This window comes from Mandrillus leucophaeus, unplaced genomic scaffold (assembly GCF_000951045.1).
Source record: "Mandrillus leucophaeus isolate KB7577 unplaced genomic scaffold, Mleu.le_1.0 Scaffold93, whole genome shotgun sequence".
Taxonomy (NCBI): domain Eukaryota; kingdom Metazoa; phylum Chordata; class Mammalia; order Primates; family Cercopithecidae; genus Mandrillus; species Mandrillus leucophaeus.
In genome coordinates, this window is record NW_012110141.1 from 5,568,236 (window position 1) to 5,590,430 (window position 22,195).

General features: G+C 40.4%; 1 protein-coding gene across 3 annotated transcripts in view; it reads right to left on the reverse strand.

The window, feature by feature from the left end:
* Positions 1-3,435: 3,435 nt before the first annotated feature.
* TMEM2 (transmembrane protein 2) overlaps positions 3,436-22,195 on the reverse strand; it is a 142,489-nt gene continuing 123,729 nt past the window's right edge. For all 3 annotated transcript variants that reach the window (XM_011970187.1, XM_011970188.1, XM_011970186.1), the window contains 6 exons: positions 20,307-20,489; positions 17,659-17,878; positions 14,173-14,271; positions 10,135-10,289; positions 5,797-5,900; positions 3,436-5,449 (listed from right to left, as the gene is read on the reverse strand). In XM_011970187.1, the coding sequence (XP_011825577.1) occupies positions 5,253-5,449; positions 5,797-5,900; positions 10,135-10,289; positions 14,173-14,271; positions 17,659-17,878; positions 20,307-20,489 (958 nt within the window). In that variant the 3' untranslated portion in view covers positions 3,436-5,252. The remainder of the gene's footprint in view (positions 5,450-5,796; positions 5,901-10,134; positions 10,290-14,172; positions 14,272-17,658; positions 17,879-20,306; positions 20,490-22,195) is intronic.

The following is a 22,195-nucleotide window of genomic DNA, read 5'->3' on the forward strand; positions in this document are numbered from 1 at the left end:
CTCCTCCGTCAGGAACTGGATGTTGACAATCAATATGCGCTGATGGGAGAAGGTGAACCTCCCACACCCACCCTCTTCTCTGGCAAGGGTCAATCTTATTATCCACGAACGATACTTAGCCACTTCCTGCAGCCCTCCATGAAGTTCGTGCATTAAAAGGTTTTTGCTTACAAAGCAAACTGCCTGTATGAAATGACTCATTCTACCTCACAAAAAATACATCTGAAATTACCAATCAGAGCTTCAATAAATGTAAAATTAGTAAATAGGGTGAATACAGTTTCATCAAAAAGCAAAGAAACCTATGTTTTTGTTAGTCTCTGCAGCCTAATTGTGGCCAAATGTATACTTTCCTTTAAAGTCCTTAAAAATAATAAAGCGAACTTGTAGAGAATAAAGAATAGCTGGGATTTCAGAGTAGGAATAACTGTAGCCAAAGGAATCATTGTAGTGGTATTTCGGGCATCATGGCGGGAGGACTTAATCATGGGCTCCAAACCCTTGTCCCACTAATAGCCATATACTTCGCCCAATATCAAATCGGCCCTAGTCAGAAAAAGTTCTAGGGAAAACCGTGTAGATAAAATCATTAAGGTTTAAAAAAAAAATTCCATTTTGTTCAGATGTGTTCTCTATTGAAGGGAAAGAGGGAAAGGAAGAACAGGCTCACTACATGCTATGAGATGGTCAAACTTTAGTGTTCACAAGAAACATCTGGAGAGCTTGTTATAACATAATATTCCCAGCTTCACAACTCCTGGAAATGCCACTTCTCCTGTCTGAGCTGGGGCTTGGGATCCTGCATTTTCATCAAGCACCTCAGGCGATTCTGATGCAGGTTTTTTCCTTAAGTTGCTATTTTAAAAATTTTGACAATGTGGGAAGTTTCCAAGAACAGGACAATGAACACCCACTACACTGAGATCAAGGGTTGGTAAATTTTTTCAGTAAAGTAAATCTTTTTGGACTGACAGTCTCTGTAGCAACTACTCCTTTCTACCCTGCAGCAGGAAGTGCCTACAGTTAATAAGTATATGCAAATGAGCTTGGCTATGTTCCAATAAGATTTGATTTATGGGCACTGAAATTTAAATGTCATAGAATTTTCACCTCATAAAATATTACTCTTCTTTCCCTTTGTTATATTTAAAAACATAAAAACTATTCCTAGCTCAGAATTGTAGGCAGAGGTTTGCCAACTAAGCCAGCTTTCCTATGGATGAACTTTAAATTTACCATTTTTCATATTTAGACTAATTATTTTGTCCGTCTTAGGAAAATTACAAAAACACATCTACAAAGATGTTTTCTGGTCCACCCTTTGCTGTATTTTCAGATATAACATGTTCACAGCTTGCTACGGCTGATAATTTTGGATGTCCTGTGGGACACAGTTCCTCATTTAGAAATCACAGTGCAGTCAGTCATTCTCTAAATTTACCACATAAAAATAAAAAGTGTGCGTGCCCTTATCCACAACACCAGGGCCTACTGAAGCATCCTTTTATTAGTTTTTTCCTCAAACCGAAGATAAATAAGGGAAAAACAAAAAAAACACCTTTTCTCTTCCAGATGACTCAAATGGTCTAGCAAGTCGTGAACAGCATTTTGCCATTTGTGAGCAAGGAACCAGGAATGGAGTTCCTTTATTTTTTTCCCTCCCTGACCTTTTGTTGAAAATTAGCTTAAATAGTATCTGCTCACATTTCCAGCTGACTGGGTTATAACCAAGTAACACTAACAGTAATGATCCAAATCTGCTGCCCTATTAAAGGTCTTTCCCTCCAGGGCAATTTCTCAGGTTATTAAACATTGTTTAATAAGTATTCGAAAACCAAACAAGAATTCCAGAAGTAAGCTCCAACTCTGCATGAAGAAATTAACAAACATTGTCATCATGGAATCTGTGTATTGTGCTTACCTACTAGGAACAACAGAAAAAAACCACTCGACCTAACTAAAATCATTCCTTCTTACTGAAATGCCCCTCAACCACACACATCCAAACATGACCTCATCTCTTAAGGAACGAAAACCTACCGTAGTTATCTAAAGCACTCAAGCCTCGATCCATCACTTCATTACCCTCCCCTCCTCAAGACAAAGTAACCCGCTTAATGGCATGAGGATGTGTTGTATCTTGATGAAGTTAGAGAGCAGAGGAGTCATAAATCCTCTCTTCCCATCTCCGAGTCTAAACATCAGCTTAGAGGCTGCTTTGGAGTCATAGTCCATGAGATGGTGTGTCTGCCTTTTATCTTCTTGCCAGCACTCTCTTCCAGCCTCTGAAGATAATATATGGCATGCTGACTCAGGTGGAGAGGCAGGAATCACAGCAAAGACTTAAACCCCAGTCTGTGGATACATGAGAGCCCCCTGTATTTCTCATCAGCTGGCTGATTTGTGGACGACCACATTTTTGGAGCTCAACCAACGGCCTCACCTGATGGAAAATGCTTACGAACTTATAAATCACCTTTGAATATATTTTCTTGGTAGAAATAGAACAGACTGCTAGCTCCCAATTGCCTGAAATGTATATATCAGTGTATAGAACCAATTTAATGATTTGAGAGGACTGAGGACTAAAAACTGTATTAAAAGCTTCTATTACAAAGAGACAATAGAGAAATGCTTTATTTAGGGCTGGGAGTTTTATAAGTAATATAGGAAACCCAAATAAAAATAATAGATAAATGCAATTTTGTTTTAGTCACAAAAAAATTAGACTGAAGTTAAACAGTGGGCCTATTATATTAGTACAGTGGTTCCGAAACCTGGCTACATATTAGAATCATCCAGGGAGCTTTAAAAAAAAGTTCAATGCCCAGGCTGCACCCCACACCAATTAAATCTTAATCTGGGGGGAAGGGAGTGAAGTCCAGGCCTCTATATATTTTTTAAAGCTCCTCAGATAATTCCAGTCCACAGCCAAGGTTGAGAACCTCTGCATTGGAGAATATAGTCCCTGCCCTTCTGAGCTTACTTTTACAATATTTACTTGGTGAATTCTGTTCACCAACTGTCTTCCTCACTTCTGTCAGTAACTTCTTTAGAGCTGGAATCTGGAATTTTAAATTTATAGATAGAGATATAAACTCACGTACAGGCCAGGTGCGGTGGCTCACGCCTGTAATCCCAGCACTCTGGGAGGCCGAAGCAGGAGTATTACTTGAGGTCAGAAGTTCAAGACCAGCCTGGCCAACACAGTGAAATGCCACTTCTACTAAAAATACAAAAATTAGCAATCCATGGTGGTGGGTGCCTGTGATCCCAGCTACTCGGGAGGCTGAAGCAGGAGAATCGCTTGAACCTGGGAGGTGGAGGTTGCAGTGAGCTGAGACTGCATCACTACACTCCAGCCTAGGTGACAGAGTGAGACTCCATCTCAAATAAATATATAAATAAATAAATAAATTCACATACACACATATATAAAATACATGCACACATATTTTTATTTAACTTAGGCCCTGATTATTAATATATAAAACAGAAAAACTAAGTGCCTTGGTAATTTACATATCTTCTCCAAATCTTTAAAGAACCAAACTCTAAAAACCACACATAAAGATATTTAAGTCATAAAACACACACATACACATACACTCAAACTTTAATGACCTTCAGGAACCATGATCCAATAATATATTTAATAGGTAAGATCTCATTCATCAATATACAAAAAAAAAAAAACCCAGAAAACAAAAAAACTAACTTTGATTAAGACATGTGCCCTTAGTAAGGGCACTTACAGTTAGAAAGGTTTATCGGTAGCACTTTGAGGTAGCATATTTTGTAAAGTCACAGGGCTGCTCTGCAGTTTCTTCTGGATACAAAGGTAGAGGCCATCAGCCTTTGCCCCTGGAAGAGGAAAGTGAAATTATCTGTATTCATTGTCAGTGTCAGCCTGAACACACTTTATACCACCCACCCTTGGCCATCCCTCCTCTATACTTTATGCATGGGGGTTTAGAACAACAAAGGCATTCTGCTGCTGCTTTCCTCTTGGTATGTCAGCATCCCAGGCTGTGGAGCCAGTTGCCTCTTGCCACATGTGATTCACCAGCAGGAGACACATGCACCCCGTGGAAAGGGAAGCTGGGCATCACGGCATGCTTTTTAATTGGCTTTAACATTTCATTAAGTAAGAGTGACTCATTCCTGTAAGGCTTTAAAGAGGTTCATTTCTGAGTATTCTCTCCACGATTCTGACCCTAGAAAGCGCTCCTTTTTTTCCTCCCTGGGTGTAATCATTTTGGGGTATCATTAAGCTTTCTGGGATTTTCCTGGCAGGAGGGTGAACAGAAAAGCTTTAAAAAATCCACACAAAACAACAACAAAAAACCCAAGTGCAAGAGCGATACCAAGAACAGACTTCCTTTGTGCAAGTTAAAAAGATACAAGTTTACGGTTCAGGAAAACAACCCACTTCTTAAAACAAAACAAACAAACAAAAAAGGAAATATTCAGTTCAGCTCTGCATTTTAAATACAAATATACAGTCAAAACAGGCTAAGGATTAAAGCTGCAAAAACGGTCCCAACAGCCTCAGACTTTCGCTGCAGGAAAATTTTTTGCCCAATGGTCACAGATTAAAGGGATATCTAGTCCCCAAGAGCCCTTTTGTCCCAATATATTTCCTGTTTGAAAGTTGAACCCTTAAAAGTAATTGATATACAAGTGAATAAAAATAGCACATGTCCAGACAAAAAAGGGCATGAGCTGGGCCTGAGTTGCCACTTAAAACTGTCATTCAGTATCATAGAAAATCCTCAAAGGCTGCCCAGAAACAGGGCCCCAGGCACTGCTGAACATGCCAGCCACCAAGTCGACTGCCACCTGACACAACTGAGCGTTAGACTTCAAGTATCCAAGGTGCTACAATAGCTGGTCCTCTAAAGACCTCAGGCTGACTCTCAGAAGCCCCCACTCCACCCCACCCCATTATACAAAAAGTAAAAACATTGCTCATGTTCATTACAAAATACTGGGGTGGAAAGTGAGGAATAAGAGATCTGCTCTCTGAATACACCAGCCTTACAAATACAAATAACGTCTTTAACATTTTGTACAACTAGAAGGTGCATGAAGCTGGTATCCAAGCAATGATTTCAAACGCTTTCTTTTCTCCCCGTTCTGTATCAGACTGGAAAATGGTTCCGTTGGGTTAACAGTGTCATTTTAGAATGCCATAAATTAAATAAGTTAGTTCACATTTTCTCCCCCAGCACTTAAGTTACAGTTAGTCTCTAATGTGCTTTTGAAGCTTGCTTTAGCAGTTCCAGGTCTCTTCTGCGGACAGTGGTGGCTCTGGGACAACCATATTCGTCCAGCTGCAAAGGTATGAATTGTTCAAGCACCCCAAGGCCCTGTCCAGCAGGACTGGTAAATAGCTTAGTCCATGATGGTTTAAAGTTTCCACTGAATCCCAAAAATATGGTACTCCCTGAAAAAAAAAAAAGAAAAAGAAAAAAAAATTCAATTTTTATAGCTACATTCCAGCAAGAGAATACAGGAGGTGACTCGGAGGTGAGCAAAACAAAGGCAGCTATTAAAAAAACTCTACACTTCCTTACATCAGCAAATGAACTCTCACCACCCACCTCTTGCCCCAGATAACAAACCACATCCCAACACACTTCCTGTCACACTGTGCCCTTATTTAGAAATCATCTTAATGATACCCACTCCAGCAAACAAGCTCATGAACATGGTCTGCTAGCTGAATTGCACCATAAAATTGCCTATGTTGCTGGCCCTGTAAGAACTTCATGGAATAATACAAATACAAACCTTTGTCATAAAGATGAGCTGGTTTGGCTAATCCCAGAGGTACTAGTAAGTGTGAAATGTTCAACTGCTTTATTTCTCCTCTTGTGCTCAACAGAACAATTGACCTGTATGTAAAATTTAGAAAGTCAGAGAAAATTTCAATCCTTCAGCATGAGTATCTTTCTCAACTGAATGCTGAATAGAAATATTAGATAAAAGCAGAACTCCAAAAAGAAAAAAGCCTAGATGCTTTTCCATCCAATTCCCACTCTTCCACCCCACCACCATGGGCTTCGCATGTTGCTCTTACAAGGGGTAACACACAGAGAAACCAAATTATTTATGTAAGTTCACCTAGTGCAGGGCTTCCCAACCCCTGGGCCATGGATGGGTACCAGTAGATTAGGAACCAAGTTGCACAGCAGGAGGTGAGCGGGTGAGCAAAGCTTCATCTGTATTTACAGCCACTCCCCACCACTTGCATTACAGCCTGAGCTCCGCCTCCTGTCAGGTCAGCTGTGGCATTCAACTCTCATGGGAGCGGAGTCCTATTGGGAACTGAACATGTGAGGGATCTAGGTTGTGTGTTCCTGAGAATCTAATGCCTGATGATCTGTCACTAATCATCACCCCCAGACAGGACCATCTAGTTGTAGGAAAACAAGCTCAGGGTTCCCACTGACTTTACATTATGGTGAGTTGCATAATTATTTCATTATACAATGTAATAATAATAGAAATAAAGTGCACAGTAAATGTAATGTGCTTCAATTATCCTGGAACCATCCCCCTCCACCTCTGGTCCATGGAAAAATTATCTTCCACAAAACCAGTACCTGATGCCAAAAAGGTTGGGGACTGCTGACCTAGTGGATGGTTTGGGGTGCAGTTCTTTTAGGGAATAGTCTATTGTTGTTGTTTATAATTTGTATAAATTTGTGGGACACAAGTGCAATTTCATCACATACGTAGAACTGCATAGTGGTGAAGTCAGGGCACTTAGGGTATCCATCACCAAATAATGTATACTGTGCCCATTCAGTAATTTCTCATCATCCACCCCTCACCCTTCCTTCTCCATTGTCTATCAGGGAGTAAGTCTACTGTAACATGGGAGAATGGTTCTGTTTTGTTTCAAATACTCTATTTATTTAAGTTCTATTATCTATTTATTAAATAAATGGATAAACACAATTCTAAAAATAAATAAACAACTAACTGTGTTTTCCATGGTCTGAATGGCCATTTTTGTCCTACAGTAAACCAACACACATACTCGGACCTATCTGTGGATTCTCTGTTCTTCTCCTCTAATCTTGCTCTTCTCAGCCAAAACTATGCTGGCCTATGGCTTCATGGTCTGTTTTAATATTTGATAAAACTAGCCCCTTGTATTACTGTAATTTGTTTATATTTTACTACTTTCTCATTTATTCTTCCAGATGAACTACAGTATCAACTGTCAAGTACAGCAGAAAAGTACCTTTTGGGACACTAATGAAAATGTGTCAAATTTATATTTTAACTAAGTAAATGTAATGCACTTGAATCATCCTGAAACCATCCCCCTCCACCGGTCCATGGAAAAATTATCTTCCATGAAACCGGTCCATGAAACTAATATTTATTCATTTTTCCATTCAGAAACGGAGAGAGTTTCTCCTTTTATTCAACTTCTGTTGCATATCTTTTAGCAACATATTTAATAATGTATTTATTTTGTGTGTGTGTGTGTGTGCACGTGTGTGTGTATACAAACTCACTGTTTCAAAAACTTTAATCAGAAATATTCTTGGCCAACCAGGTGCAGTGGTTCATGCCTTTAATTTCAGCATTTTGGGAGGCTGAGATGAGAGAATCACTTGAGCCCAGGAGTTCAAGACCAGCTAGGGAAACACGGCAAAGCTCCATCTCCACAAAAAATAAGAAAAATAATAAAATAAAATAAAATAAAATAAAATATAAAATAAAATAAAATAAAATAACAGACAGGCTGGTGGTGTGCACTTGTAGTCTCAGCTACTTAGAAGGCTGAAGTAGGAGGGTCACTTGAGCCTGAGAGGTCAAGACTGCACTGAGCTGTGGTCACATCACTGCACTCCAGCCTGAGCAGCTGTGTTTTGTTTTTTTAGAGATAGGGTCCTTGCTCTGTCACCCCGGCTGCAATGCAATGATGCAATTATAGTTTACTGCAGCCTCAAACTCTTGGGCTCAAGGGATGTTCCTGTCCTAGCCTCCTCAGTAGCTGAGACTACAGGTATGTGCCCACATACTCAGATAATTTTTGAATTTTTTGTAGAGACAGGGTCTCATTACATTGCTCAGGCTAGTCTTGAATTTCTGGCCTCAAGCAATTGTCCTGCCACAGCCTCCCAAAGTGCTGGGATTATAGGCAGGAGCCACTGTGCCTGACTTCTTGGTCAGTATTACTGAAAAAAAAAATTTCAAGAACAAATCAGTGTTTAGGGGGCTCTGAGTAGCTCTTATTAATTAAAAGGTAACATTAGATTGATTTATTTTCAGAGTCATCAAGGATGCCTACAGGAAGTTGAAATTTGCGTAGTATATCTTAATGTGGGTCTTAATAGTTCTTAAGATTAAGTGCCTTAAGTTTCATGCTGGTATGGGTTCTTTACTGTAGTCTGTCTGTCTTCTTTCTTTCTTTTTTTGAGGCAGAGTCTCGCTTTGTTGCTCAGGCTGGAGTGCAGAGGTACGATCTCAGCTCACTGCAAACTCTGGCTCCTGGGTTGAAGCAATTCTCCTGCCTCAGCTTCCCGAGTAGCTGGGATTACAGGTGCCCACCACCACCCTGCCCAGCTAGTTTTTGTATTTTTTGTAGAGATGAGGTTTCACCATGTTGGCCAGGCTGGTCTTGAACTCCTGATCTCAGGTGATCCTCCCGTCTCAAACTCCCAAAGTGCTGGGATTATAGGTGTGAGCCACCATACCCAGCCTACTGTAGTCTTTCTAAAGCAGCGGTGACACAATCTAGAATTAGTGCAGTAGTCTAAGTACGGCCACCCTGCAGACCTGACCTTCTTCAATAGGTCAGAATTACCCATAAGATCATTTACAGGTCACCCCGCAACCCTATACACATAGACACGTGCTCAGTCTCCCTAGAAGTCACTGCCAGTGGCTCCACACTTTCTAAACACTTTGTTAAAATACAACATACACACTGAATTTTTGCAAACGAAACCTATCTGTATAACCAGAGGGCGGATCAAGAAACAGCATTACCAGTATCTTAAAAGCCTTTCTGTTAATGAGTTGGTTTTACCTCTTAAATCTATGGAGTACCTTGCAGGACTACCATGTTGTCCCAAATATTTCTGGTGAGATTTATGTCCCGGATTGTTTTAGGGGAAGTGTGTATGTGTTTTCAACATTAGGAAAAATCTTTAAATCCTGCAAGAAAATTGAGGCTGTACAAGTGTCTTAAGCCAGAAGACAGAACTACATATTTACATTTAATGTTACATCCAAATAATCCAGTGACTTCAGAGAATTTATTGGCATCCAGTTCTGTAAAGCATAAGCTATCGGAAAATGATTCTAAAGCTAGGTAGGCCTTTAATTTGGGGAAAGCTTATGTTCCTTCCTTAATGGTTCCACTAAATGAAAGCCTGTGTATAAATCAACATCTGTGGCAAAGGCAGAAAACACCCTGAGTTCATCTCCTTGCCTCCAGGCAGGGTCTAACCAACCCAGAGAAAGAAAGCTTTCTCTCCTGTGCAGCCTTCTTCAGAGACAGCAAAGAACACCAATCACACTAGTGCTCTACAAGAGCGATTGCACGCTCAACCACTTCAAAGATCAATTTACTCTTTTCCAGCCATTTCCAAGTGACCCAGGTGATGACTTCCTGTATCACGGTCATAGCGCAATGCTGTCCAAGACCATCAGTGGGACAGAGGGCTGCAAAGGTCAACTGCCTGGAAAATCACTTCAAAAGAGTAAAAAGCCTTCTGAGGGCGTTGCGGACAAAGTACATCAACTTAATACGAATAAGTATAACGCTCTGATATTTGTTTTGTGAGACTCAAAAAATACATAAAATAAAAAGTGGGATAGTAATGTTCCAAATAATGAGCGTTTTTTCCTCCGAAGAGCCTTCCCACCATTTGCAAAATGTTGCAACGCCCAAGTTCTGCCACGGGCAAGCAACGGCTTGTCAGTGATAAGTAGCTCAGACGACATGGGTGTCAATCTGAGGTAGGAGAGGAATGAATACCTTGCACAGTGCCGTGAATGTCCACAGAGTAAAAAATCAAGAGTTGACCAGGCATTATCGGTTGTGGAGCATTCCACATCTTTAAGGTGGCTTTTCCCTGTTACAGCACAAGCTGGACCTACCTTGGAGGGATGCCTGTTTTTAAATACTCTTCCATGCGACTGACATCAGCAAGAGGAAAAACCTTTTTTTCCGTCAACCGGAATGGAACGCTGCACGGATCCACAACAAGGAGGAGGACGCCTGCACTTCGGAAGGTAAAGTCAGTGCCGTTGACCTGAGAATGCAAAAACATCTTCTGCTGTCATCATCATTTCAAGAACATCTGCAGGATGACTCATTTTTCCGGCTCTTTCCCTGTGTCTTCTAAACCCATGATTCGAAGTATATTTCCAAGATTCAAATTGTGTGCTTCACTTGCTTTTTCTTCATCATCTGAAATTGCGCCTGTGTTCCTAGACACTGCCTATAGATTCTGCCTTGACTAATGTTTGCTGACTGGAGAAGCTGCTTTGAGCAAGGCATGGTGGCCCCCACTCAGCTAAGCTGGGTGACTTCACTCTGAAGCGCTCAAGGCATTCCTTCTTACACACACTCTCTCACTGGGGTCAAAGCTTTGTAAGTCAATGATAGGTGGCTGCCTCTGTACTTCAGCTCAGATGGCTTATTGTCATATTGGTTCAGAAAAAAATACACACACACACATATAAATATGCATCATGCCTTGACCCCCAGGAATTCCACGTTAGTTTATATTTGTAGTTTGCTACAAATAACAGCTCTCCTCTGAGATCAAAATGACAAAGCGATAATTTTACTGGAATTTAAGCTACAAAGTACTACTACATTTATTTCACAATTATTGTGAGCTAAATTTTCAAAGTCATCCTCTTTAAATCAATCGTGTGTGACCTTTTCAAGAAAAAGGAACCCCAGACATTTCCAAATATCATTCATTTCTCAGTCAAAAATGAAGGAGCAAAACAAAACAACTAAGCACTAATTAAACCCACAGGCACTGTTTCTGTTTATAAGGTGTAAAATTATAAACTATTCTAAAGGCTAACAAAGGAGAAGTGTTCTCACCACATCTGTCCATGTTTGGGGAAATTATAATATTTAAATTTTACTTCTAATCACTTTAGATCTCACTGGTATTCAAAATGGCATTTTACGGCCAGGTGTCGTGGCTCACGCCTATAATCCAGCACTTTGGGAGGCTGATGTGGGCGGACCGCCTGAGGTCAGGAGTTGAAGAACATCCTGACCAACAAGGCGAAACCCTGTCTCTACTAAGAGATACACTGCGCATGGTGGTACATGCCTGTGATCCCAGCTACTTGGGAGGCTGAGGCAGAAGAATTGCTTGAACCCAGGAGGTGGAGGATGCAGTGAGCAGAGATGGTGCCACTGCATTCCAGCCTGGGTGACAGAGTGAGACTCTGTCTCAGGAGAAAAAAAAAGTCCTTTAGCTAAGTTTAAATTGCACCAATCCAGTGAAAATAGTTCTGAAAACATTTGAAGTAAATTTTACATGTGGAAAGACTAGACATGATTTCCTTATTTTTTTAAATCTCAATACTTAAAATTGAGGTACATTTAAGAAAAAAATACGTAACAGTCCTCAACATATTCAGACTGTCCCCATGAAAAGTATCCCCAAAACCTGTTGCTTAAAAAAACCACAAAACGTTCCATGAAAACTAAAGCAAAGCAAGGTACCATGGCCCATGCCTGTGATAGTAGCTACTTGGGAGGCTGAGGTAGGAGGGTCACCTTAGTCTAGGAGTTCAAGGTCAACCCGGGCAACGTAGCAAGACCTTGTCTTAAAAAAAAAAAAAAAAAAAACCAGAAACAAAAAACAGCTGGGTGCGGTAGCTCATGCCTGTAATCCCAACACTCTGGGAGGACGAGGACGGTGGATCACCTGAGGTCAGGTGTTCAAGACCAGCCTGGCCAACATGGTGAAACCCCATCTCTACTAAAAATTAAAATATTAGCTGGGTGTGGTGGCTGGTGCCTGTAATCCCAGCTACTCGGGAGGCTGAGGCTGGAGAATCTCTTGAACCCGGGAGGCAGAGGTTGCGATGAGCCAAGTGCCACTGCACTTCAGCTTGGATGACAGAGCGAGACTCTGTCTAAAAAAAAAAAAAAAATCACCATACAAAAAACCCTAATGCAATCCCAGATCTTAAGGAAGGGTTTTCAGATAATGAATGTAAAAAGTATTGTTGATAAATATGACTTTTCTAGAGTCCCAGGCACCCAGTGTGTAACAACAGAGTCAAACAATGTTTTCAGACTCTAGGACATAGCCTGCCTGCGATTTTTTTTTTTTTTTTTTTTTTTGGCAAAACGCTCTCCCCATCTCTCTCTCTCTCTCTGTTACCTAGTAAACTACTAGAACAGTGAGATTCAGCACCCACCTGCTTCCCTTATGCAACTCCCAGTAGATACTGTGCTAACAGGCTGGGATCAGGTTCCTCATGCAGCTTGACTGCATTCAGATGCTGAGCTAGCAAATTTCATGCCAATAAAATTACATCATGAGTATATTACAAAATGCAGGACTGCTAAAGGAGGGGAACAGGCATAAACACAGACTTGAAGAATCTTTAACCTGGTGCGGTGGCTCACACCTGTAATCCGAGCACTTTGGAAGGCCAAGGCCGGAAGATCACTTGAGCCCAGGAGTTCAAGACTAGCCTGAGCAACACAGTGGGACTTCGTCGCTATAAAAAATATTTTAAAAATTATCCAAGTGCTGTAGCATGTTCCTTTAGTCCCGGCTACGTGGGAGGATCAATTTAGCCCGGGAGGTGGAGGTTGCAGTGAGCCGAGATTGCTCCACTGCACTCTGGCCTGGGTGACACAGGGAGACCCTGTCTCAAAAACAAACAAAACAACAGCAGCAACAATAGCAATAAAAAAATAAAAAAGAACCATTGAGCTACATTTACATAGGGACAGTCTTAATTCAGAGTTGTGAAGCAGAACTGAAGTTCTGGAGCTGGATGGCAGTGATGGTTGTACAACTATATGAATGGACTTCATACCACTGAACTGCCCACTTGAGAATGGTTAAGATAGTAAAGTTTATGTGTACTTTACCACAATACAAAAAATTAAGAAAAAAAGTAAAATTTAATTTTCTCCACATATATATGAATTTGTGATTATGCTGCCCACCACTAAAAAAACCAAGCCCCTAAAGAGACCACATGAGATGGCACAGGCCTTGGCTGAGTATTGGTTGAAAGGCTGGATACCTGTAACCCAAAGAGTTCTGTGTATGGTGGCACCTAGGTCAACCTGATTTTGGACAGGCCACATGCTGAGACCTGGTTCTCAGTGGCTAACCTTGCCCTATGCACAAATGCTAGTGTTGACACCGAAACTCATGTCTAAACTTCCATCAAGTCACTTAGAAAAGACAACTAACACTTTGCATCTTCATTTTCCTCAACTGAAAAAATAGAGAAGAGGCAACTTTAAAATAAAAGGCTGAAGAGATGTTAAAACTTTCATTTCCCATATCTTAAACAACCTTGAAGCTTATTTTAAGTTTCAAAGAATAAGGTTAATGGGTAAACACAATCTACTCAGGAAAAAATATTTCTTAAATTTATTTAAAAACACAAATGTTTAGGAGGTATTTATACCTCTATTGTATTGCTTGCTACCAATAATACAGAATGTGATTACAAACCAGTGACTATAGCCAGAAGTAATTCCTGTCACCAAGACAGAAGATAAAAGCAAGAAGCTGTGACAGTGTACACATCTGCCTTGGTCTGAATGTCTGTGTCCTGCCAAATATTTCTATGTTGAAATCCTAATCTCCAAGGTAACAGCATTAGCAGGCAGAATCTTTGGGAAGTGATCAGGACATGACAGTGTAACCCCCATGAATGGGATCAGTGCTGTTATAAAAGAAGCCTGAGAGAGACCCCTGGACCGTTCTACCCTGTGAGGACGCGATGAGAAGGCGCCATCTATGAACCAGGCCACCAGACGCTCAATTTGCTGATGCCTTGCTTTTGGACTTTCCAGCCTCCAGAACTGTGAGAAATAAACTTCTGTTGTTTATAAGTTACCTAGTTCATGGCATTTTGTTATACCACCTCGAACAGACTAAGACAACACCAGACGGTACTTACAGAAATAACAGACGGGTCTCCACGCTGCGTTTCTGCTTTATCAGGTGACTGGAATTGCACAGGGAGGTAACTTTTATGAGGATCACTAGTAAACACCACCTAGACAGAGAAGATGTTCCATATTTATGGCAACTCTTACCTTCCTCCAAAAGGTTCCCTCAATATGAACTTAATTATAATTAAAGCCAGTGGTTGTATTTCTTATTCTGAACTTTTTGTACATATTTCATGACCTAGAATTCCATCTTGATATTCTTAACACAGTAAGTATATATTTGTACTTCATTTTCTGGAGCAACACCAGTTTCAAATAAATATTATTCTTGTTCACTTCAGTTCCATAAGTGATTACATAAATGTGCTTTATATTTAAATCTTTGTAAACATTTTATGGAAAAACAGGCACAAATATTTTTTAAAGTTTTTTTTCGGACCATGGTCCCTCAGTCACTCTAGGACTGAGGAAAGTGTAGATAACAAGGACTACCCTGTTAAGAAACATTGACTAACTTTGTACATGCGGAGGTCTCAACTCCTCTTTGTGACCTGCAAAGTGTTCCATAAACAGAGCCGGGCCTTACAGATAGGCCCCTATTTCTCTCTGTCCTGTTACACTCAGGCAGGGCCTCGCTTTCCCACAAACACTCCACCCTCTTTCTTGCCACTCTGCCTTTGCTGATGCTGTTCCCTTCCCAAGAATGCCCTTCCCTTTTCCCTGTACTCCTCCAAATTATTCCCAGTCTCCAAAGCCTATCTCCTCCCTAAAGGCTCTCTTCTCATTCAAAAACATTTAACTCTCACACAGTTTAACACTTAGAGGTACACTGTCCATATAAACCAATGTTAACAACTTCCCTGCAAGAATAAACAATCAGCCGGGCATGGCAGTTCACGCCTGTAATCCCAGTGCTTTGTGGGGCTGAGGTGGGCAGATCACCTGAGGTCAGGAGTTCAAGACCAGCCCTGGTCAACATGGCAAACTCCTGTCTCTATTAAAAATACAAAAATCAGCCAGGCAGGTGGCACACATCTGTAGTCCCAGCTACTTGGAAAGCTGAGGCAGGAGAATTGCTTGAGCCTGGGAGATGAAGGTTGCAGTGAGCTGAGATCGTACCACTGCACTCTAGCCTGGGTGACAGAGTGCGACTCCATCTCAAAAAAACAAAAAACAAAAAATAAACAGTCAAAATGATCTCAAGTAGCATTCAGAAGCTGGATAGTTCTTTGAAGTCTCCAAGTTTGGGGTCAAAAACTCTTGTGAATTTTCCTATTTACTCCTAATATACATGTGTTTGGTTTTGACAGTCAGAACAAAAATTAGGCCGGGTGTGGTGGTTCACACCTGTAATCCCAACAATTTGGGAAGCCAAAGTGGGAGGATCGCTTGAGCCCAGGACTTCGAGACCAGCCTAGGCAACATAGTGAGACCCCGCCTCTATATTTAAAAAAAAAAAAAAAAAAAGACCCACAAATTTTCAAGTAGAAGTGATATTCTCAGATACTTCAACTACTTTGCAACTGTGCAAAGTCAATAATCAAAACATTTTTAAAAAATGAATTCTGATCAATGCTTCATGCACAAAAGATAAAGAATTCTAAGTATTAGTGCATGGAATCATTTAACAACATAGGCCTAGAATATTTCCAATGATACTTAAATTATTTTTATAAGTTATAATGTTTATTATAAATTATATAAAGTCTCTTCAATATTGAGGGGTCTTAACAAATCCAGCTTGAGAATTAGGCTAGAAAATATACTTCCCCACAAACATTATCTCAAAATGTCACTTTAACATTTTATTATTAAACTGGCCTGGCAAGGAATCATATAACCTTCATATACAGGGTTGTTTTTGTTGGTGTTGTTTCGTCTGGTTGGTTTATTTTTGGTTTTACTTGTATGAGAGAATAGAGGTGGCTCAGAAATATGAGACTAAGATTGTGACAGTAAAGTTGCCATTCAAAAAAAAAAAATTTGCCAGATGCGGTGGCTCACATCTGTAATCCCAGCACTTTGGTAAACTAAGGCAGACAGATCACCTGATGTCAGGAGTTCGAGACCAGCCTGGGCAACATGACAAAACCTCGTCTCTAGTAAAATTACAAAAATTAGCCAGGTGTGGTCTCATGCACCTGTAGTCCCAGCTACTCAGGAGGCTGAGGGCAGAGAATCCCTTGAACCCGGGAGGCAAAGTTGCAGAGAGTTGAGATTGCGCCACTGCACTCCAGCCTGGGCAACTGAGAGAGACTCCATCTCAACAACATCAACAAAAAGCAAAACAAACAAACAAGTATTAGTGGGAAGCATAAATCCACCTCTTTCTTCCTGCTCTTACTGCCACTAATGAATATAAATAATGAAAAAAAAAAAAGAGAGAAATATGGAACTTATTTGTGGAAATAATTTTGTTTTCTTAAATCACTTAGGATAGTAATAAATGAAAAGAAAGATTTAGTTTTCTCCATATTAACAGGCAGTGTGCATATTTGTGGTAATTATTGCTTTTTAAAAAAAATTCTCGGTGGAACTCAAATGTGAACATGTATCAGAATCAGCTGCAGGGCTGGTTAAAACAGATTGCCGGGCCCCAGTCCCCCAGCTGCTGATTCAGTAGGATGAGGGTTAGGCCTGAGAATTCCCATTTTCCACAAATTCCCAGGGGATCCTGATGCTGCCGGTCTGGGGGCCACACTTTGAGAACAATTTCCCTTAGCCCATATTTGTTGGTGTGAAATATAAATCAGGGCAGCTCCATCCTTTGTTTTTTCACTTGGAACTGATCTGATTTCCTTTGGAACCCCTTCTGTATGCCCAATTTTAGTTCGTATTTTGGGTTCACTTTCATTGCACTGCTTTCTTGAGATCCAGTCATCAAGTCATTCTTGATTAGAGGTCATCTAATCAAGAATGTTAGAAGAAGCATTTTCATTTCTAACCAAAGTCAGTCTGTACTTTTTTTTTTTTTAATAAAAATGACAGAGTGATGTGATAGTCTATACTTCAATTACAGATAGATATAATAGCATATGCTTCAAACATATGAGTGGATTTCCACCTTATAAAAAGGAAACAATTTTCATATTAGCTGTATTTTTTAAAAGAAATTTCACACTGTGCCAACAAAACAAAGTATCTTTTTTATATCACTGGCATGTAAATCCAACAGTAACACTGCAACAGAATCAAACATCTGAGAAAGAAAAAAAATGAGGACCAACATAGTAACCTCTAATTTAAAACTGTGGAAAATCTGCAGTTGTTCAGGATAAACTGACGTACCACAGGGGAACGTATCTCCATTATAAATTTGAACTAGTTTGCTTCTTATGCGCTTCACATTTTAGCACGGGCCAAAACTCAGGTGATACCATGCAGTGTCCATAAATGGGCAACATAGATGTTTCAAAGAAAAGTGCTCCTATTGCAAAGAAACCCTCCGACTTTTTCTCCCTGGCCACAGACCACTTTTCATCCTTGTTTACCTGCCGAGTGCCACAGCCTTGACAGAGTCCAGTGAGCATGGCCGGCATCCGCTTGACCACTGATGGCTTTCTGTAGTACTGTGGGTACGCTTTGGCCATGCAGTTACTGATGTCCTTTGAGTCTGTCGCTGCCTGGATCTTGACTCTTTCACATCCCTGAGATGAACAGTAACTGTGGCCATGCCTGTGGCTTTTGGCTTTGAGATACAAAAACAGTAACCTGCACGAAACAGAAACCAATCCATGTAGTTAGACTTACTCTCAAAAACTTATAAAATTCCTCAAATCAGTTCATGGCCAAAAGGGATATTCCTCCACCATAGTAACCTTTCCTTAAAACATAAATTACAAAATGAATAAAGTTATTTATGTTTTCTTTCTATCTTTCAAGGGTCCTAAGTCAAATGCAGTAACACTTTAGGAAATACTTTCATACCCTGCTTCCATTGTTCTGGAACATATCAAAGCTGATTTCTGGTTTGAATTAGTTCGATAGGTAATTTGGGGGGATGAAATTTGGTTTGGTTCAAAAATTCCTTGGAACACTTTATACATAATGTGTTGAGTTTAGGATTTGGTAAATTAGTGTGGTTCATTCTTTTGGTTGTTCTCGTTCATAAATCATTTTGGTTAAGGCACAAAACTGAAATAATAAAAACAGGAACTGTGACTTGTTTGGCTAAGGCAAGATAAAGTCTCAAATCAATTCCTGTGACATTTACGAAGAGCAGATGGACCTGGGTTCCTTCAGTCTATATTAAGGGACCAAATCAGGCAAAATGAACAGTCCATCCCACCCATTCTGAATTATCTTCCCACTGCCAAGATGAATGAAAAAGTCTAAGTTCCAGGTGAGAGTTCAATCTCTGTCAGCAAACCCAGTCCTTCCAAACCAAAGTCAGTCAAGATTCTAAAAAAACATGATCAAGTGTGATTGATTACTAGAGACGAAGAATTCACATTTTAATATGAGGTCAATAAACAGTACAAAGTTGAGAATATGAGATACAAATCAGCCCAAATGGCACATCGAATATCTCTCGGACTGAGAGCATGAAAAAAAAAAAAAAAAATGGCACAACCCGCAATTACTTTTGCACCAACCTAATAAAAGGAATTAGGACCTCAGGCTTCTTGAAATACCGAGATCAGAAAGTATTTCCCATCTTTTTACACTTTTAATCATTAACTTGTCACCAGACTATCCTTACAAATGTGGATTTTTTTTTATTCTTGTGGAAAATCAAGTGGGAATCTGGAAGTTCTATCATCTACAGAATGAAAGTCCAGGTGGTTGTTTAAGTCTAATTACAACTCGAAAATCAATGCTGGGTGTGGTGGCAGCAGCTACTTGGGAGGCTGAGGTGGGAGGATCACTTGAGCCCAGGAGATCAAGGCTATAATGTGCCACAACTGTGCCTGTGAACTGCACTCTAGCCTGGGCAACATAGGGACACCCCGTCTCTTAAAAAAAAAAAAAAAAGAAAAAAAAAATTAAAAATTGGAGACAATTATGACAATAAAACTTTTAAGCTGGTAACACTGGCTGGTGGGGGACTGGGAGGGCAAATGAGTTGCATCTTATTTAAAGGCTAACCAGGCACTTAACAACTGAGCCCCAACTTCATTCCCCAAGTCAATCTCGTCACCCTTCTCCCCACCCTTCTCCCCACTCTGAACTTCTTGCCTTTCCCCAAACATGCAATGCCATGTTCTGCCATGCCCCCATGCATTTGTGCACACTGTCTCTTCAGTGTAAGACATCTCACCCATTTCTTTTTCCATCTCCTCCTAAGTGTTTCTCAAGAATTAGCTCCAGGGTCACCCTCTCAGGATGTCACTGGTTGTTCTAGGCTGAACTTGAGGCAGCCCAAAAGGCACATTGAATATAGGACCAGGAGCATTCAACATTTCCCTCTCTAATGTCTTGCTTTACATGCCCACATTCCTCAATGGACTGTGAGTTTGCAGAAGAAATGTGTCTTCTTTCCATTGGTATCTTTATAGTGCATAGACAATGGCATATAGGAGGAATGTCTGCATGAGGGAAGAGGCTGAAGGTACATGCTACCTGCTGGAAGAGTACAGGAGATGGAGCCTACCATAGCCCACAGGCTGAGAGACTGTAACTGGGTAAAAGCAGTCAAAACCAACAGGACCCCAGAAGAACAGGATTGGAATTAAAAAGTGGAAAGATGCAGCCTAGAGAAAGTTGAAAGCAAATATTCCACAGTTATACAGTGATTTTCAAAAACTCAAGGTCAACTTGAAAGATAGCCTTAAGTCAGGAAGAGAAAAATGAGCTTTCACTGAAATATGAACTATATCACATGTAAATAATCATATGAAGAACTATTATGGGAAAAAATTATTGTAATTTCCAACTGGGCCTACTGGTTCTTCATTGACAAGGCATAATTTCTCTCTCTAAATTGCCTTAATACGTACACAGCAAACATCTTCACTCGATCCCTACTGCCAACTATAATTACGAGTCATTCTAGTTCCCCTCTAAACCTCTAATAGAGATGTGCAGAGAATTACCCACATCAGCTGCTTTACTAAACAGCCGCGATGCTGAAGAACTAGCAATTTCACCATTAAAGAAAAATAGGACTAATTCTCATTGCCTGGTTTCACTGAATTACCCCGTGCTGGAGTCAAAATAGAATTTCCTCTCCGATTGCTTTCTTTGCAGTTCTTCCAGTGAATGCACAGGCTCATATTCTTCGATTTTGGATAATGAGCCATTCTGCCGCTGCAAATAGCCAAAGGTAACTTGAAAACTTGTGTTTGACGGATAGCAAAGGGCAACTCGAATCCAGTCATTCCTTTAAAGGAGACATATTAAAAAATTAGTTTACACTTGAGACATTATCTGTTAAGTAGTATAGCATATGCCAATAACTGCCCTTCATGCCCCCACTTCTTCCACTTCCTGCCCATGGTTTTGTCCTCCTTAAATTTCTTCGGTATGCTGGGCCACTGACAGTGGAAGTTCTGAACCATGGCATAGTAACAAATCACCCACCTTCATCTGTTGCTCAAATTTCTCATATCAATAGATACACAGCAAAAATACGAGCCTTTAAAAATTTTTTTTTATTTTGTTTTTTGTTGTTGTTGTTGTTTTTGAGATGGAGTCTTGCTCTTTTGCTTGAACTGGAGTGCAGTAGCGCGATCTCAGCTCACTGCGACCTCCACCTCCCAGGTTCAAGCAATTCTCCTGCCTCAGCCTCTCGAGTAGCTGGGATTACAGGGGCACACCACCATGCACGGCTAATTTTTGTACTTTTAGTAGAGACGGGGATTCACCATGCTGGTCAGGCTGGTCTCGAACTCCTGACCTCAGGTGATCCACCACCTCAGCCTCCCAAGTGCTAGGATTACAGGCATGAGCCACCACGCCCAGACCTAAAAATTCTTAGTTTTAACAGGATTTCAAAGAACATTAAAAAAAAGTTGGATAAAATATACTTAGACACTCTAACAAGATAAGAATATTAAGTGAGATGGTTGGGTATAGGTGTACAAGATAGAAACACTAATATATGGAGAGTGGAACTGTATACTGGCAAAAGCATTCTAAAGAATTTTTTTTGTTTATAAATATAATTTTACCTTTTATAAATGTATTCAGATGAGTTCCTAGTGGGAAAATTGCTGGATAAAAAGGTATATGCCTTTTTAAAGCTTTTGATGCATATCACTAAATTGCCATAGGATTTTCTTAGTGTCCTTAAATATAAAATTAATCCTTTTTAAAAATCATTAAAAGCATTTCCACTTTTTATCATTTTCTTTTTGACCTTTTTATTATAGTAAATATACATACCATAAAATTTACCATTTTAATAATTTTTAGCCATATGGTTCAGTGGCAATAAGTACATTCTCAATGTTGTTCAATCATCATCACTATTTCCCGAACTTTTTTGTCATTCTAAAAAATGTTTAAACAATATGTAACAAGGCCTTAAAATTCTTCACATAGCCAGGCAGAGTGGCTCATGCCTATAATCCTAGCACTTTGGGAGGCTGAGGTAGGTAGATTACTTGAGTGCATGAGTTTGAGACCAGCCTGGGCAACATGGCAAAACCCCATTTGTACAAAAAGTACAAAAATTAGCTGGGTGTGGTGGCATACACCTGTAGTCCCAGCTACCTGGAAGGCTTAGGTAGGAGAATTAATTTAACCCAGGAGGCAGAGGCTGCAGTAAGCCAAGATTGCACCACCGCATTCTAGCCTGGGCAATGGAGCAAGATGTTGTCTCAAGAAAAAAAAAAATGTTGCTTACCTAGGTTTTAAAGTGAAAAAAATAATCCCACTAAAGAATAATTAGAAAATGCAGACAAGGCCGGGCGCGGTGGCTCAAGCCTGTAATCCCAGCACTTTGGAAGGCCGAGACGGGCGGATCACGAGGTCAGGAGATCGAGATCATCCTGGCTAACACGGTGAAACCCCGTCTCTACTAAAAAATACAAAAAACTAGCCGGGCGAGGTGGCGGGCGCCTGCAGTCCCAGCTACTCGGGAGG